At 31.9% G+C, this 13,767-nt stretch overlaps 1 protein-coding gene across 1 annotated transcript in view; it reads left to right on the top strand.

The window, feature by feature from the left end:
* Positions 1 to 13,767, top strand: part of LOC119688395 (semaphorin-1A-like) — a 33,948-nt gene extending 20,181 nt beyond the window's left edge. Inside the window, exon 8 of the mRNA XM_038103075.1 lies at positions 13,647 to 13,767. Coding sequence (XP_037959003.1) covers positions 13,647 to 13,767 — 121 coding nt within the window. The remainder of the gene's footprint in view (positions 1 to 13,646) is intronic.

Here is a 13,767-nt window from a genome sequence, read left to right as displayed (position 1 = left end):
GTGAGTAATGTTTCGGACGTTACTTCAGGAACCTGACAAGACAAAGAGCTGGTTTGTCCATTTGATTACAAAGAGGTAACTGTCTTTAACAAGATGCGGACTATCTGACTAGATATCACAATATATGGCAACATTTCAACAAAATGATCACCGTCCCCAATTGGAGGAAGATTAGGCGTTTAGACACGTTCCTTGCTTAACATCTACCCACCATATAATGATCACAGGAGGACATAAACTGGGACTAGAAAATTGATAATAATAATTTATAAAATTTACCTTCAATAATGGAACCTTCATGAATGGAAATTATTTCTTCAAGTCAGATTTCCTTGATAAATTGTAGTAGTTGTCAAATTTATTACTACAACCTAGAGATCTGCCCCTTCTAAGATGTAGAGTTTGTCTCCAAGTTCGTTTATCTTGAAATTTTGTGGTATCAAACCTTTTTTATCGAGTATCCTTCGATATACTCGACACACATAGATATTTCATTCATTTTTGTTTCAAGCTGGACAAACTTTTAATACATATTTTGAGGTTTTATTCTTTTCGCAAACCCACAAACTTAATTAGAGCACTTTCCCAATCTTAAAATGTGTTAATTCAACTTACAATGTCATATAAGAATATCTATTATGATTCTAAAGTTATTTTTATGTGGTTTCAGTTAACCCCAAAAATTTTTTGTTAGATATCGGGCTTAAAAGGTAAAAATTTTTACATGGAAAATAAAAACAATCAATGTAAAAATTTCATATACTCATTGACATTAAATGGAGTGTATAGTTTTTGTGACTGCAAAATCGAGCTTACCTTTAAATCTCGAAATATCAAGAGGTAAGCGTACGGAACAAAGTTACTAGAAATGCTGACTCCAATAAAATCTGTAACATCAGATTTGTTGAGTTGTCTTTAATAAGAAATTTAATGAATTCTGGGAGAAATCATGCACAACAATATTAGTTCGTATTTTTATTAAAAGAAACGAGTTTTTACGATGAATGTTGGCGAGTAGTTCACGTTTTTTATTAAAAATAACGAATATTGACAATTAATGTTAGTGACTTCTTTATATATTTAATAAAAGTAACGCGTATATGTGATTAAAGTAAGTGATTAGTTAATTTTTATTAAAAGTAACGAGTATTTGCGATTGAAAAAAGTAATGTTTTTATTAAAAGTAATGAGTATTTACTATTGAAATAAGTGACTAGTTAATGGTTTTATTAAAAGTAATGAGTATTTACGATTGAAGTAAATGAATAGTTAATTTTTATTAAAAGTAACGAGTATTTACGATTAATGTTAGTGACTAGTTCATATTTTTATTAAAAGTAACGAATAATTACGAATAAAGTTACTAATTTTTTTATATGTTTATTAAAAACAGCGAGTATTTGCGATTGAAATCAGTGGCTAGTTAATGTTTTTATTAAAAATAATGAGTATTTACTATTGAAATTAGTTAGTAGTTAATGTTTTTATTAAAAGTAATGAGTATTTGCGATAAAAATTATTTAATACTTAATTATAATTAAAAGTAACGAGCATTTGCGATTGATATTAGTGACTAGTTAATGTTTATATTAAAATTAATAAGTATTTGCGATTGATATTCGTGACTAGTTAATGTTTAAATTTAAATTAACGAGTATTTGCTATTGAAATTACTGACGAGGTAATGTTTTCATTCAAAGTAACTAGTATTTACAGTTGAAATTAGTAATTAGTTAATGTTGTTATTAAAAGTAACGAGTATTTGCGATTGAAATTAGTTAGTAGTTAATGTTTTTATTAAAAGTAATGAGTATTGACAATTGCAGTAAGTAAATAATTAATTTTTATTTGAAGTAACGAGTATTTGTTATTAAAATTATTTAATACTCAATTATTATTAAAAGTAACGAGTATGTGCGCTTCAAGTTAGTGAATAATTTATTAACAGTAGTAAATTTACTGACGAGTGTTATTGTTTTTGTTTTTATTTAAAACATTAAAAACATAATAAAAAGTAATGATGTTTAAAAAGTTAAGCAATGAACGAACGAGCAAGTAAATGAGAATAACAATAAAAATAAAACAAAAATTGAAATTGAAATTGAAAAATGAAAATAAAAATGAAAATGAAAATGAAAAACATTTAAAAATGTTTGAAATGTTTGCAATGTTAAAAATTAGAATTTATATATCATTTTGCTAAGAGAAGTACTTAAGGATACAAAGCACCGCATTTGGCATACTTTCGCATAAGAATTCCTGCCTTACATGTGGTAAATTACATCGTCAACTTAATACAAACTTAATGCAAAACTGTTAAATTAACATTTTCGAAATGGCTGCATTGCGATTCTGAATGCGAATGCGAATGCGAATGCGAATGTGTATGCGAATGTGTATGCAAATGTGAATGCTCATACACACAAAAAAGCATTTGCAAAAGCACCTCATTTGTGTGTTTCTTGTAAAATATTTATTTTTTTATTTTTCATTTTATGCCTTACTCTTATTCAAATGCTTTAAGCTTATATGTTGTGTGTGTGTGTGATTGTGTGTACGTTTGCGGGCTGATGGCTGTTGGCTTATGCATGTGTATGTGTTGTCTATGGCTTTAAATTGCAATGACATAAAATTGGAATTTCTTAGCTTAAATGTTTACAACTGCAAAGAAGAAATACTAACACAGGCACACACATATGAGTATTGTTTTGCTACAGTGCTGCTTTACAGTACACGTCTATGTTACTAATACTGCTACTGCTACTGCTACCGTTTCTGCTGTCACTGTCGCTGCTGCTGCTGCTGCTTTTGCTCCTAATGTTGTTGTTGGTTGCTTGCCTTTATCGAGTGAAGTAAATGCAAAAAATTTAATATCAAATTAATGCACGTGAATAAATACGAACAGAGTTTACTTAAGCATAAATACTCGTACGAATTTGTGGCAAGTTTCCATTGTTCTGCTCCTCGCCTCAACGTTGAAAGACACTGCAGAGGAACTGTAAAAGGTTTTGATTATAAAATTTCCTTATAGACTCTTGGCAATCTAAGCTTTCTGCTCGTTTATTTCTAACACTGCAACAATTTCATTTAATTGTCTAATAAAATTTAATTTTTTACTGAACTTGTAAACGGTTTTGAATTAATTTTGCTCAGTTTGTTCAGTTTGTTCAGTTCATGAAGTCAGAAGTTTCTTTTAATTAAGTCTTAACGCCTTAGCAGGCAAGCATTCATATTGTGAGGAGAGCTAATTTCAACATAACCGAATCCATTTTAACATGGAATTAATATGAATTACATTTCTGTTTCATTTATTTATTTTTATTATTTAAATATTATTTTTTAAAGAGGTTTTTCGAACAGTAGTGAACTATAACAACAAAAATTTATTTTATATTATTTTAATTAATTGAATTTTTGGCTGACCATACAGCTGTTTCGAGTATTGCCAAATATCCATCATCAGTGATCTTGGAAATAATTCTTGCATTTAATTATTCGTAAATACTTTTTGAGACTGCAAGTACCAGGAATCGAACTCGTGCTCTATCAAATTTGAAGCTCAGAGTCAGCGCTCCTTAGCCAACTGACCTAAAGCCGTACTTGACTTTTATGTTCGCACATTTTTCTGAAGTTTTGTTAATTTGCTGTGAAAGTTTTATTAACAAATTAACTTGTTGTGTTTATATTAGAACGTAATCATAAACCAACTGTAGAATAATTAAATTAATTAGTCATATTTTTATTTTTAATTGTTAAATTGCAATACTATTCTGTTTGCAGAGGCAGTATTTATATTATATATATTTTTTTATCTCCGTATAGATGTAGTCTTAAGTTTTTATTATAGTTATAGTTTATGTATAAAAGGAACGGATATCGATAGAGATCTAAGAGTCGATTTAGTCGAAAAATACATTAAAGATCGTGCACTAAAACTGACACTGAAAACGAATAATTGGCAATCACAATAACCCAACACTGCACAACCTAAAAGTACAGTGAAACCTGATAAATAGAAGCAGATACAAAGACATTAGATCCATCATTTCATAAAGGCGCCGTATTCAGTTATTCTAGTGTGACATAAAACTGTCCACAGGTAATGATGTAAACACACGCATCACCAACTCAGGTACACACGCTTAGAAGACATATCTATATCTTCATAACATTGATGATTACATACTATTTCATTCCATATGTTACATGAAAAAGTTTTTAAAACCCGTGCAGATTGGTTACACCAATTAGCGCCCCCATGAAAAGGACAAGTTGAGACCGTAGGTTTGCCAGACTTGGTACTGAATTCGCTATTAAAATTAACTCTATGCCGTCATGCAAGTTTACCAGCATAGCTGTTCCACTGTGACTTTGGGAGGTTTGTTTAGGTCAATAGATTTGTCCATAGACCAAGACCTAGTCTTGAAAGCCTGGAATATGAGCAAACCCTGCCTTAAGGAGTTTTTTTTTTCTTCGCCTGATTATCGACGACACACTATCAGCAGAGACATGACATCCATTAGTCTGATAGTTAGATCACTTTCCTGAAGGACTGACCAATTAGCAAGTTCCTATTTAAGTCCACTTGCTAGCCTCAATGACTGATCAGGAATCGTAGAAACCTGTTTTCAACCTATGCATTGGCGGTCGTTCTTAGTTTGTGTGCTGGAGCATGCCACATAAAAGACTATAACTTCCATGTGACATGCTTCAGTTTACAATAAGTGATTACACCACGACAGGTTGACAGGTTATTTATGTCACTAAATGGTGTTGCTTTCAATATATCAACGCTATGTCTAATGAACAAGGAGTTCAGGCCACATTTTTTTAATGGTATATGCTCGTGCAAGAAGTTATATTGATTTAAAACTTAAATATCTGAAAAATTATACTATATAAAGCCTTTTTAATTAAAGAAAGTGAAACTGCTGCAAAAACACCCCGAAATATATGTACGGTTTACGTTGAGGTGAACCGTTGTGAGTGATCTCCGTTATCTCAAAACTCTATTTTCATTTACTGAACCATATATTTCTATAACCTCTTTTTCAGACATTTTCGCTCGAAGTTTATCTTAAGACCAGCCATTTAAACTTATTTATCCATTTTATTCTAACTATTCATTACCTATCCTCCATTTACTATTGTTCTTATCGTTTTAATATTGCTGTTAATAAACTGTTTTTTATTTTTAATTGTACTCGATATTAAATAACATATATAATTTGTAGTACCGTAACCAAGTGGAATGTTCTGGAAAAAATGTTTCTGTAGTGGACCCAGAATGTATTTTTATTCACTAAATTTCGGTTTTAGCTATTATATTGTCAAAGAAGGAGAGAGAGTCTATTCCCTAATCCCTGAATATGCCACTGATATTTTATTGTAATTATTTATTTGTTATTATATATTGAACAACAAATATTATTTTCAATGTATTGATTGATGATATACATATATACCATGTCTCATTGAATTCGTTTAAGGAGAAAACTTTAGTATGAAATCCAAACATGAACTAACAGAATTGAGATTCAATTTCAGTTATATCCTTTGAAATAGTCAAATAAGAAAAAATTAAAAATTCAATTTAAACGAAAAAAGGATATAAAATCGAGTTTGATGTATAGAGTATCACCTACAAAGCAGTTTATGTTACTTGGTCGTGCCAATATCAACAGCAGTGTGAACACCTCAACACATAGCAGTTTGCTAAGCAAGTTGCAATAGTGGTAAAGGTAAAGGTAAAGGTAGAGGCATGAGGCATCAAAGGTGTTGGAGATACGAGAGTGATAGTACGTGTACATATGAATGTGTTGGTTTATTGGCATCAATGTGTCAATAAAATTTCTGAGGAAACTTAAGCAATTTCCAATTTGTAAACAAAAATCAATGATTTTTACATATCACAGTTAAGTGCTTGGCTACAGCATGATGCATGCATGCCAGCTTGACATGCATGCTTGGCTAGAGCAAAAACGACTTCCGGTGTCTCTAACAGGCGAAACGTGTGTGTGCGGAAAAAATTTGTTATGCAAAGAAATAAAACTGAAAGACATTTGGAAAGAAAAATAAAAATAATGGACTCGAAAAGAAGAAATCAGCTAAGGAAAAACAAAAGAGATACGTTTTTGTCTCAAATTGGTTATTTTGGCAGTTAAATAAAAAAAAGAAAACATTGGCTTGGCACGTTGGCAGCTTGGCAGTTTGGCAAGTGCAAGTATCTATGAGGTCTGAAGTAAAATGAGTGTTTTATGAGTCTCAAATGACTCATATTTGCAAAATTATTTCGTCCCTTTTTGCGTTAGCCAGTCTCTAATGTAGTGGCGTTATGGCATGGCAAACCAGTACGAATCCAACCAAAGGAATTAATATGAAACAAACGTGTCTTAAGACGCAAGATTGAACATATGCTCGAAAAGGAATACAAACAAATGGAAATTTGTAGTCGTAAAAGAACTTGCTCCATCTCATGTCTCTTGAACTCAATGAACCAGTGACGTGTGTAGCACAACAAAGCTGTGCATATGCAAATCGAAAGATTTATGACAATTTTCGTTGCGTATGTGTTCAGTACGCTAAGTTGAAAAGCCCAGGATAATGTTGTTTATGGACAAGGAAGTAGGTGAGCATAAAAAGAAGCGCTAATAGGAAACGCCTAGTTGAACAAGTGTCTGCGTTCCTTATGTCCTCCTACACAGTTGCAATAGGAAAATATCCTTTGCCCTGCTCTACTGTCATCCCATAAAATGTGTTTGGTTTTATATTGGAAAACAGCAATTTTCGTAAATAACTTAACATTTCATCGTCAACTAAATCCATAATTTCATTGCGTATTCCATATTCCGCATGCAAAACTCGGAATCATTCCTGAACGCGTCAAATTGTGAAAAAATCATTTAAATGAAAAATGTACTTTTGTCGAATTTTATTGCTCGAACACAGAAACCAAACACTCCTTTCGCCTATAAATAAACACTCGTACCGCATCCTGCAATATTGACGAAGCAATTTTATTATGAATTTATGATTTTATGTTGACAATTTATATTGGTTTATTAGGTAAACATGCGTATTTTCATGTTATTCAGTGCGATTTCCATATGAATTAAAGTACTCATATGTATTTTACATTAATATATTTTCATCTTTTATTTCATTTTACAAAAATACACAAAATGCACAGCATCTGTATTCGCGGCTGAATAGGTCGGAAAAGTTAGGGACATAGTGCTTCTCTATAATCAATCGCATATAGTGATTAAGCCAATCACTATATGCAATTGATTGCAAGCAAATAACTAATTAGAATCAATATTTTTAAAGTGACCTGTGGTGTAATAATACCTACATCGAACCCCAACTGAACTCAAAGACGATAAATTGTGTTTATTTAACTATGTGTCCTAATAAACCATTGATCTATTTGAAAATCATTTACGTTTTCATTACCATAACATTAAGATCATCTGCTCCTAGTGCATTAGTTACAATGACAATATAACTAATCGTTCAACTATGTCTGAAAAACCCACTAGTTATTGATTCATATTTTCTTTAGCAAACATCGATCAGTCACTAGTTCCCCAGTAGCGTTGACGATATTAATATTGTATGTTCCCATCAACCATTATTTATTTATTTTTTTTTTCATTATCAGTCAATGGTAGACTTCATCTGCTTCTAGTTCCTCTGTTATATAAACAGAGGAATATAAATGCTATGTTCATTTATATATCTGAGAAAATCATTAGGTTTTTATTCATATTATTATCAGTTGCTTAGTTATATCGACAATGTTGCTATGTTCATTTATATATCTGAGAAACTGATTAGGTTTTTATTTATATTTTCATTATTATAAGATCGCTATCATTTCATCAGCTCATAGTTCCTCACTAACACTGAAAATATTATTATCACACGACTAAATATCTGGAAAAGTTAGCTGTTATATATTCATATTTTTATTATTTTAAGGTCGTTAGTATCTCATCTGATTCTAGTTCCTAGATTACGTTCACTTTACCAGTGTTGTAGTCCACATGTCTGGAAAACCCATTACATATTCTTTCATGCATTAACCTCATCTGTGGTTAGTTCCGCAATTAATTAAGTTATATTATTCACCTCTCACTTCATTTGTTAATAGTTCTCCACTAACACTGACAATATATAAGTATCACAAGACTAAATGTCTGGGAAAGCTATTTGTTATTTATTCATATTTTTATTATTTTAAGGCCGATATTATCTCAGCTGATTCTAGTTCCTTTACCAGTATTGTAGTCCACATGTGTGGGAAACCCAATAGATATTCCTTCAGATATTAACCTCATCTGTTGTCAGTTCCGCAATTAATTAAGATATATCTTACATTATCAACATCAACTTAACATCTACTAACCTTACATCTGTGTTTCCAACTGAACTGAATGAAAATCTTAAAACGACCGACAACACAGTTCCAAAACCGATCTTCAACTCTTGCTATATAAAAAATAGAATAGAGAAAGATCACCAAGAAGTTACGGAGAATTGAAAAGTCTTCAAAATGGACAACAACAGATTTGCAAGGAATATTTTCATTTTTCAATTTAGGCAATAGAAAAAAGGAATACAATAAAAAAATTAATAGATGATATAAGAGAGAATAATCGATATCAGCATTACATAAAAAATTTTCAATTGTCTCATGTGGAGCAGTAGAAAAAAAACCAATTCGGATAGTGGAATATGGAATGATAGACGGATATGTGAAAAAAATTTCAAACAAGACTTTCAATCCTCACATTTTGGGCAGTAAAAAAATAGGACTGTCAGTTCTTTCAATCCTCACATTTTGGGCAGTAGAAGAAGAGGACTATCAGTCCTTTCAATGCTCACATTTTGGGCAGTAGAAAAAGAGGATAGTCAGTATGGGCAGATGATATAAAGGAAAGCTTTAAAATTTATGATAGCAAAATTACAAAGCAGACTTTTAATTTTGGGTTATAAAAAATAAAGAAAGACCAAAAAGAAGATAAACATATGAAGCAGTACTTCAATAACTAACTCAAATTAGTACTGTATTCTTTCATTAATTAAAAGCAAAATCATTTATGTCAATTAGTAATATTCATTAAACCGTTTTTCAAAACTTTATTAGTAGTGCAAACTTTTTAATAGTTCTCTCTATCAGGTAAAACTCATTCCTATCGCTATGTTTATATATGTAAATTTTATGTAGCTATGTACATTTGAATATATTTTTTGAAAACGATTTCAAGTGAAAACTTTTGACTAGCTTTTGACACATTTACTGAACTAATTTATCATAAAATAAATTATTAATAATTTTTTCAAGTGTAATTGAAAGTTTTTGCTCTTTTATTATTGCATAAAATACACATAAAAATTTTAATAAATTGGCTATACAATATATCATTTAACACATTTACACACAGGAAAAAAGTTATTAAAGTATAAACTTTTGCTCCCCATCATCCCCATAACCCCAACCGTGTAACGTACAAACGGCACCGCACATTTAGTTAGAGTACAAGTCAAACGTACCTGAAATGGTTATAAATGTACACTATGTACACGCCTGTGTACGTAGCTGTGTGCATGAATAGGTACAAGTGTACGTAGAAGTGTACGTAGAAGTGTAGGTATTTGAGGGTTGTTGCATAATTTAACGCTGGCAGCACTTACCAATTTGGTAGGCGTTTATACTTTGCACAAACGTTGGCATGCAATAATGAGGACCGCCATTATACGGTTTAAGGCTGGCATACGCCTAAATGAGATTTTCTAAGCAAATTGTTTCCTGTGTTTTATTTTCGATCGTCTGTACGGTATGTACATTCGGTCAACAATTGGGTCTCAAGCGTCTTTTTACATAGAAACAACGTTTGGCAATACCTATAAAGATAAGAACTAAACATTCCTAGTACATCACTGCTACCACTGACATTGACACCAACTTCGACTTCAACTTTTGCTTCTACTTAGACTTTTGCTTCTACTTCGACTCTGTATCAGATTTTGAATCATAGTCTGAATCAGTTTCTGACTCCAATTCTGGTTTAGAAACAAAATCGGAATTAGACATTGTATTCACTGACCTGACTATGTTGTTGTTATTGTGGTTGTTGTTGCTTTTTAGTATAGGAAAAAACTTTTCTGGAACTTTTTCGCACTGCCACTAACTGCTGCGACAACTGGCAACTTCTTGTACTTGGTAGTGACTGTTACTGACACTGGCGTTGCTAAAAAAATTAAAACATAAATAGAAAGCAGAAATATATTAGAATGAAAAATTAAAAAGACGACAGAATAGATGTTGTTGTTCAATTTCACTTATCTCTTAAAATTCTTTATTTTTTTCAAAAAGTTGTGCAACTTCAACAGCAGCAGAAACATAGCGACAATAAACAACAGCAACAACAACAATAACAAGAACAACCTGGTAACACTGTATTACTAGTAACAACAGCAATGCCAGCAATAAAAACAGCAACTTGAAAAAGTAACAGCAGAAGTACAAAGTGACTTCGGTTGATAACTTTTTGATTTTCTTTTTGTTTTTTTTTTTTCTTTTTCGTTTTGTTCTTTCAATTTCTAAAAAGTTAAATGAAACAAGATGAACAAAGTGTAACTTTTTCCTTTCCTCAACTGCCCTATTAGTATTGACTATCATCTTCCTGTATCTTATGGTACGGGCTTGAATATTCCTTGGTCTCTTCCTACTGGAGACAGTGTTTTCCCCTAAACTGGCACCTAGCGCATAGCATCCACGTCGTACTTGTTACTTCATGGGTTTGTAAGGTCAAAATGTGAAATTTGAAAAAGTAGACCTTTTTTCTTTTATTTAAATTTCTTACGTCTTTGTTGTTTCTCCCTAACTTTCAAAAAGTTTCCCCCTCATTCTTTGGGATTCACCACCACCAGCTCTATCAGATGTTTGAATGTGTAATCGGTTTTCACTTAATAGTATTTGACGTAGTTTTTGATTAGCTTTTCGTTCTATTAAAAATAAATTTAAACTAATTTTAATTAATTTATGAATGTAAATGAATAAATGACACAATAAAAAAATTGCGGTTAAAACTGTCAATGAATCAATTATTGCAGTTAAAGAAGACCTCCATGTAATTAATATACTTCGAAGAAATGAATCACAATGCATCACAATGTTAGCGCCGGAAAATAGTTCTGTCCAATATAGTAAAATGTCGTCTTTGTCTTTCGAATCAGAAGACATTATCTTTGGAAGCACCTATCTGCATTTGACGACAAAAACTCTTCTTCAGAAAAATATACCGAAAATAGTCCATTTCGCCTTTAGTTAGGGTCCTTAATTTAAGTCTATATATCTTTACATTCATAGGTAGTTGAAATAGGAAATCACCATATATTTATAGGGATTTAGGTTATATATAGAGATTTGCCTTTAGAATCACAAGACATTATCTTTGGAAGCACCTATCTGCATTTGACGACAAAAACTCTTCTTCAGGAAAATATACCGAAAGCAAACCATTTCGTTTTTAGTTAGGTTCTTTAATTTAAGTCTGAATATCTTTAAATTCTTAGGTCGTTGAAATAAGAAATTATAACAACTACATATATATATATATATGTAAAGGGATATATATATATATAACATCAACAATAGTTCTTTTTGACATGACACTTGAAGTTTACACGTTCACATAGTAGTCAATGAGGTCAGAGTACTCCTTGGATTGGTAAGCACATTTATTGCTTCCCTGACCAACGGTTTTGGCATCATCAGTTTAGTCTGTCTACAAGTGCTCATATCTCTCCATCATGAGAGAGGTGAGGAGAGAGATGAGGTGAAGTTATCCACCTATCCACCCAATGGTGTTCTGGGCTCTGGGCCGTAGAAGTTATCGCTTGATCCTTGCTTTGCAAGTTTATCTGCTCTTTCGTTTTGCTCAACACCCACATGACTGTTACCTCATTTCCAACTCAAGTAAGACTTTGGTGTTGAAGTAAAGGCTTTATCTCCAAATTCATCTATAGTTTTAAAGCCTTTGTTGTAACATAGTATCCCTTTAAACTATGAAAAAGGAATGCTAAGAGAAATAAAACCGAAGTGAAATAAAAGAATTAAGATAATATTGAAATTCATTCTGAAATTAGTTTTTCTTCATCATTGCGATTCACTCTTACAAGATCATAACTCTGGAAACCCAAAAGTTATTCTAGGTATTGTCATCTAGGTGTACGTTATCTATTTTCCTTTCTAATCCATTTAAAATGCTAGAAGGCTAGAAGATAGCCATTGTTTATATTTCTTATAACTTAGTATTACGAAGAAACCAAAACCGATTCTATTCCATGATGTTCTTTAAATAGAACCTAATTTGTGTACTTAAATCCTGAATGGAATTTTAAAAATTGTTTTTTGTGTAAAACTTATGAAAACGTTGAAGTCAAATGCAATTTATCAAATAAAGAAATCACAATTCAGGACTCGAATTCCCTTCCACAGCTGTTCCGCATCCTCAATGATGACGGGCTGCTGTGTATTCGAGGTTAAAAAATAATTGAAAAAGTCATACTTTGCGGTATTGAATAATTGAAAAATTGAATTTTCTCTGACACTTTGCAAATGTTACAGTATTGCTAACATTTGCATACCAGACTACATCAAACACTAATGCCGTCGACAATGGAGAGTGGCAGCAACTATTTCTCTTCTGTAAACAATTTGAAATATTTTTGTGCTTTATTTTGTGGTGAAATCACAGAAAATTACTTTTATTGTATAAATAATATACAATTTCAGTTAGTTAATGCTTTTTTCCTTTACGAGTATTTGCTCAGCGTTTTGTTGGCAGTTGCCAGTTGGTCGTTGGTCGTTGGTCGTTATTGCAAGCTTTGCTGTTCCTGTGAGCTGCTGTTCCGAGGTACCGAAATCATTGCTCTTGTTGATTGTGATGCCGGAGATGTTGCCAGCTGCTCCGTGCTGTTGTTTGTTGTCAGTGGCCATTGGTGTCCATTATTTATTTTTATAGTTTTCGCTTTGAATTCATGTGCGGAATAAAAACGCACACAAGTCCTTCACATTCACAACTTAGCAACTGAACAACTGAACAACTGAACAAGTGAGCAACTCACCAATTCAGAAATGCAGCGGAATGGGGTTTCGGCGGTTCGACGGTTCAGAGATTTGGCGGTTTGAAAATCATCGACTGAGCGAGCGTGGCACTTCTTTACATTTTGTGTACTAAATGCTTGAGGCGCTGCTATTAACGCTTATGGGGCCCATGTTTTGAATGCTTCAATGCTCACAAACAACGTACAGGACTACATAGTGCTGGTGGTCGGACCAACGTTATTATCAGGATGCTCATACTATTATGCATTGCGGTGTGCCACAGCGTTGCCATCTTGTTGAATTTTAATTATTTAAATATTCTCTACATTCAAAAAGTTTTCATTTTTTACTGCTACTTGATTGTTTTTATTGTCTGTTCTTTTTTAAATTGTTATTTTCTGTACATTTTTATACTTCTCCCATATACTTCTCAAATGCATATATTCATAGACTTTATATTTGTATATAAAAAAATCAAAAAATGTATCTCAGTAAATTTAAAACTTCACTGTTCTTTGTTTCTTTACAGCTATCGTTTTACACAAATCGCAGTTGATGCGCAAATAAAAACTCCTGGCGGAAAAACTTATGACGTCATTTTTGTTGGAACAGGTAACTTTACACAAAACTATATTTTACAAGCAATTTAA

Source organism: Teleopsis dalmanni, chromosome X (genome assembly GCF_002237135.1).
Source record: "Teleopsis dalmanni isolate 2A chromosome X, ASM223713v2, whole genome shotgun sequence".
In the NCBI taxonomy this organism is placed as follows: Eukaryota; Metazoa; Arthropoda; class Insecta; order Diptera; family Diopsidae; genus Teleopsis; species Teleopsis dalmanni.
The sequence above is the reverse complement of the archived record's forward strand: the minus strand, read 5'-3'. Positions and strand labels throughout refer to the sequence as shown.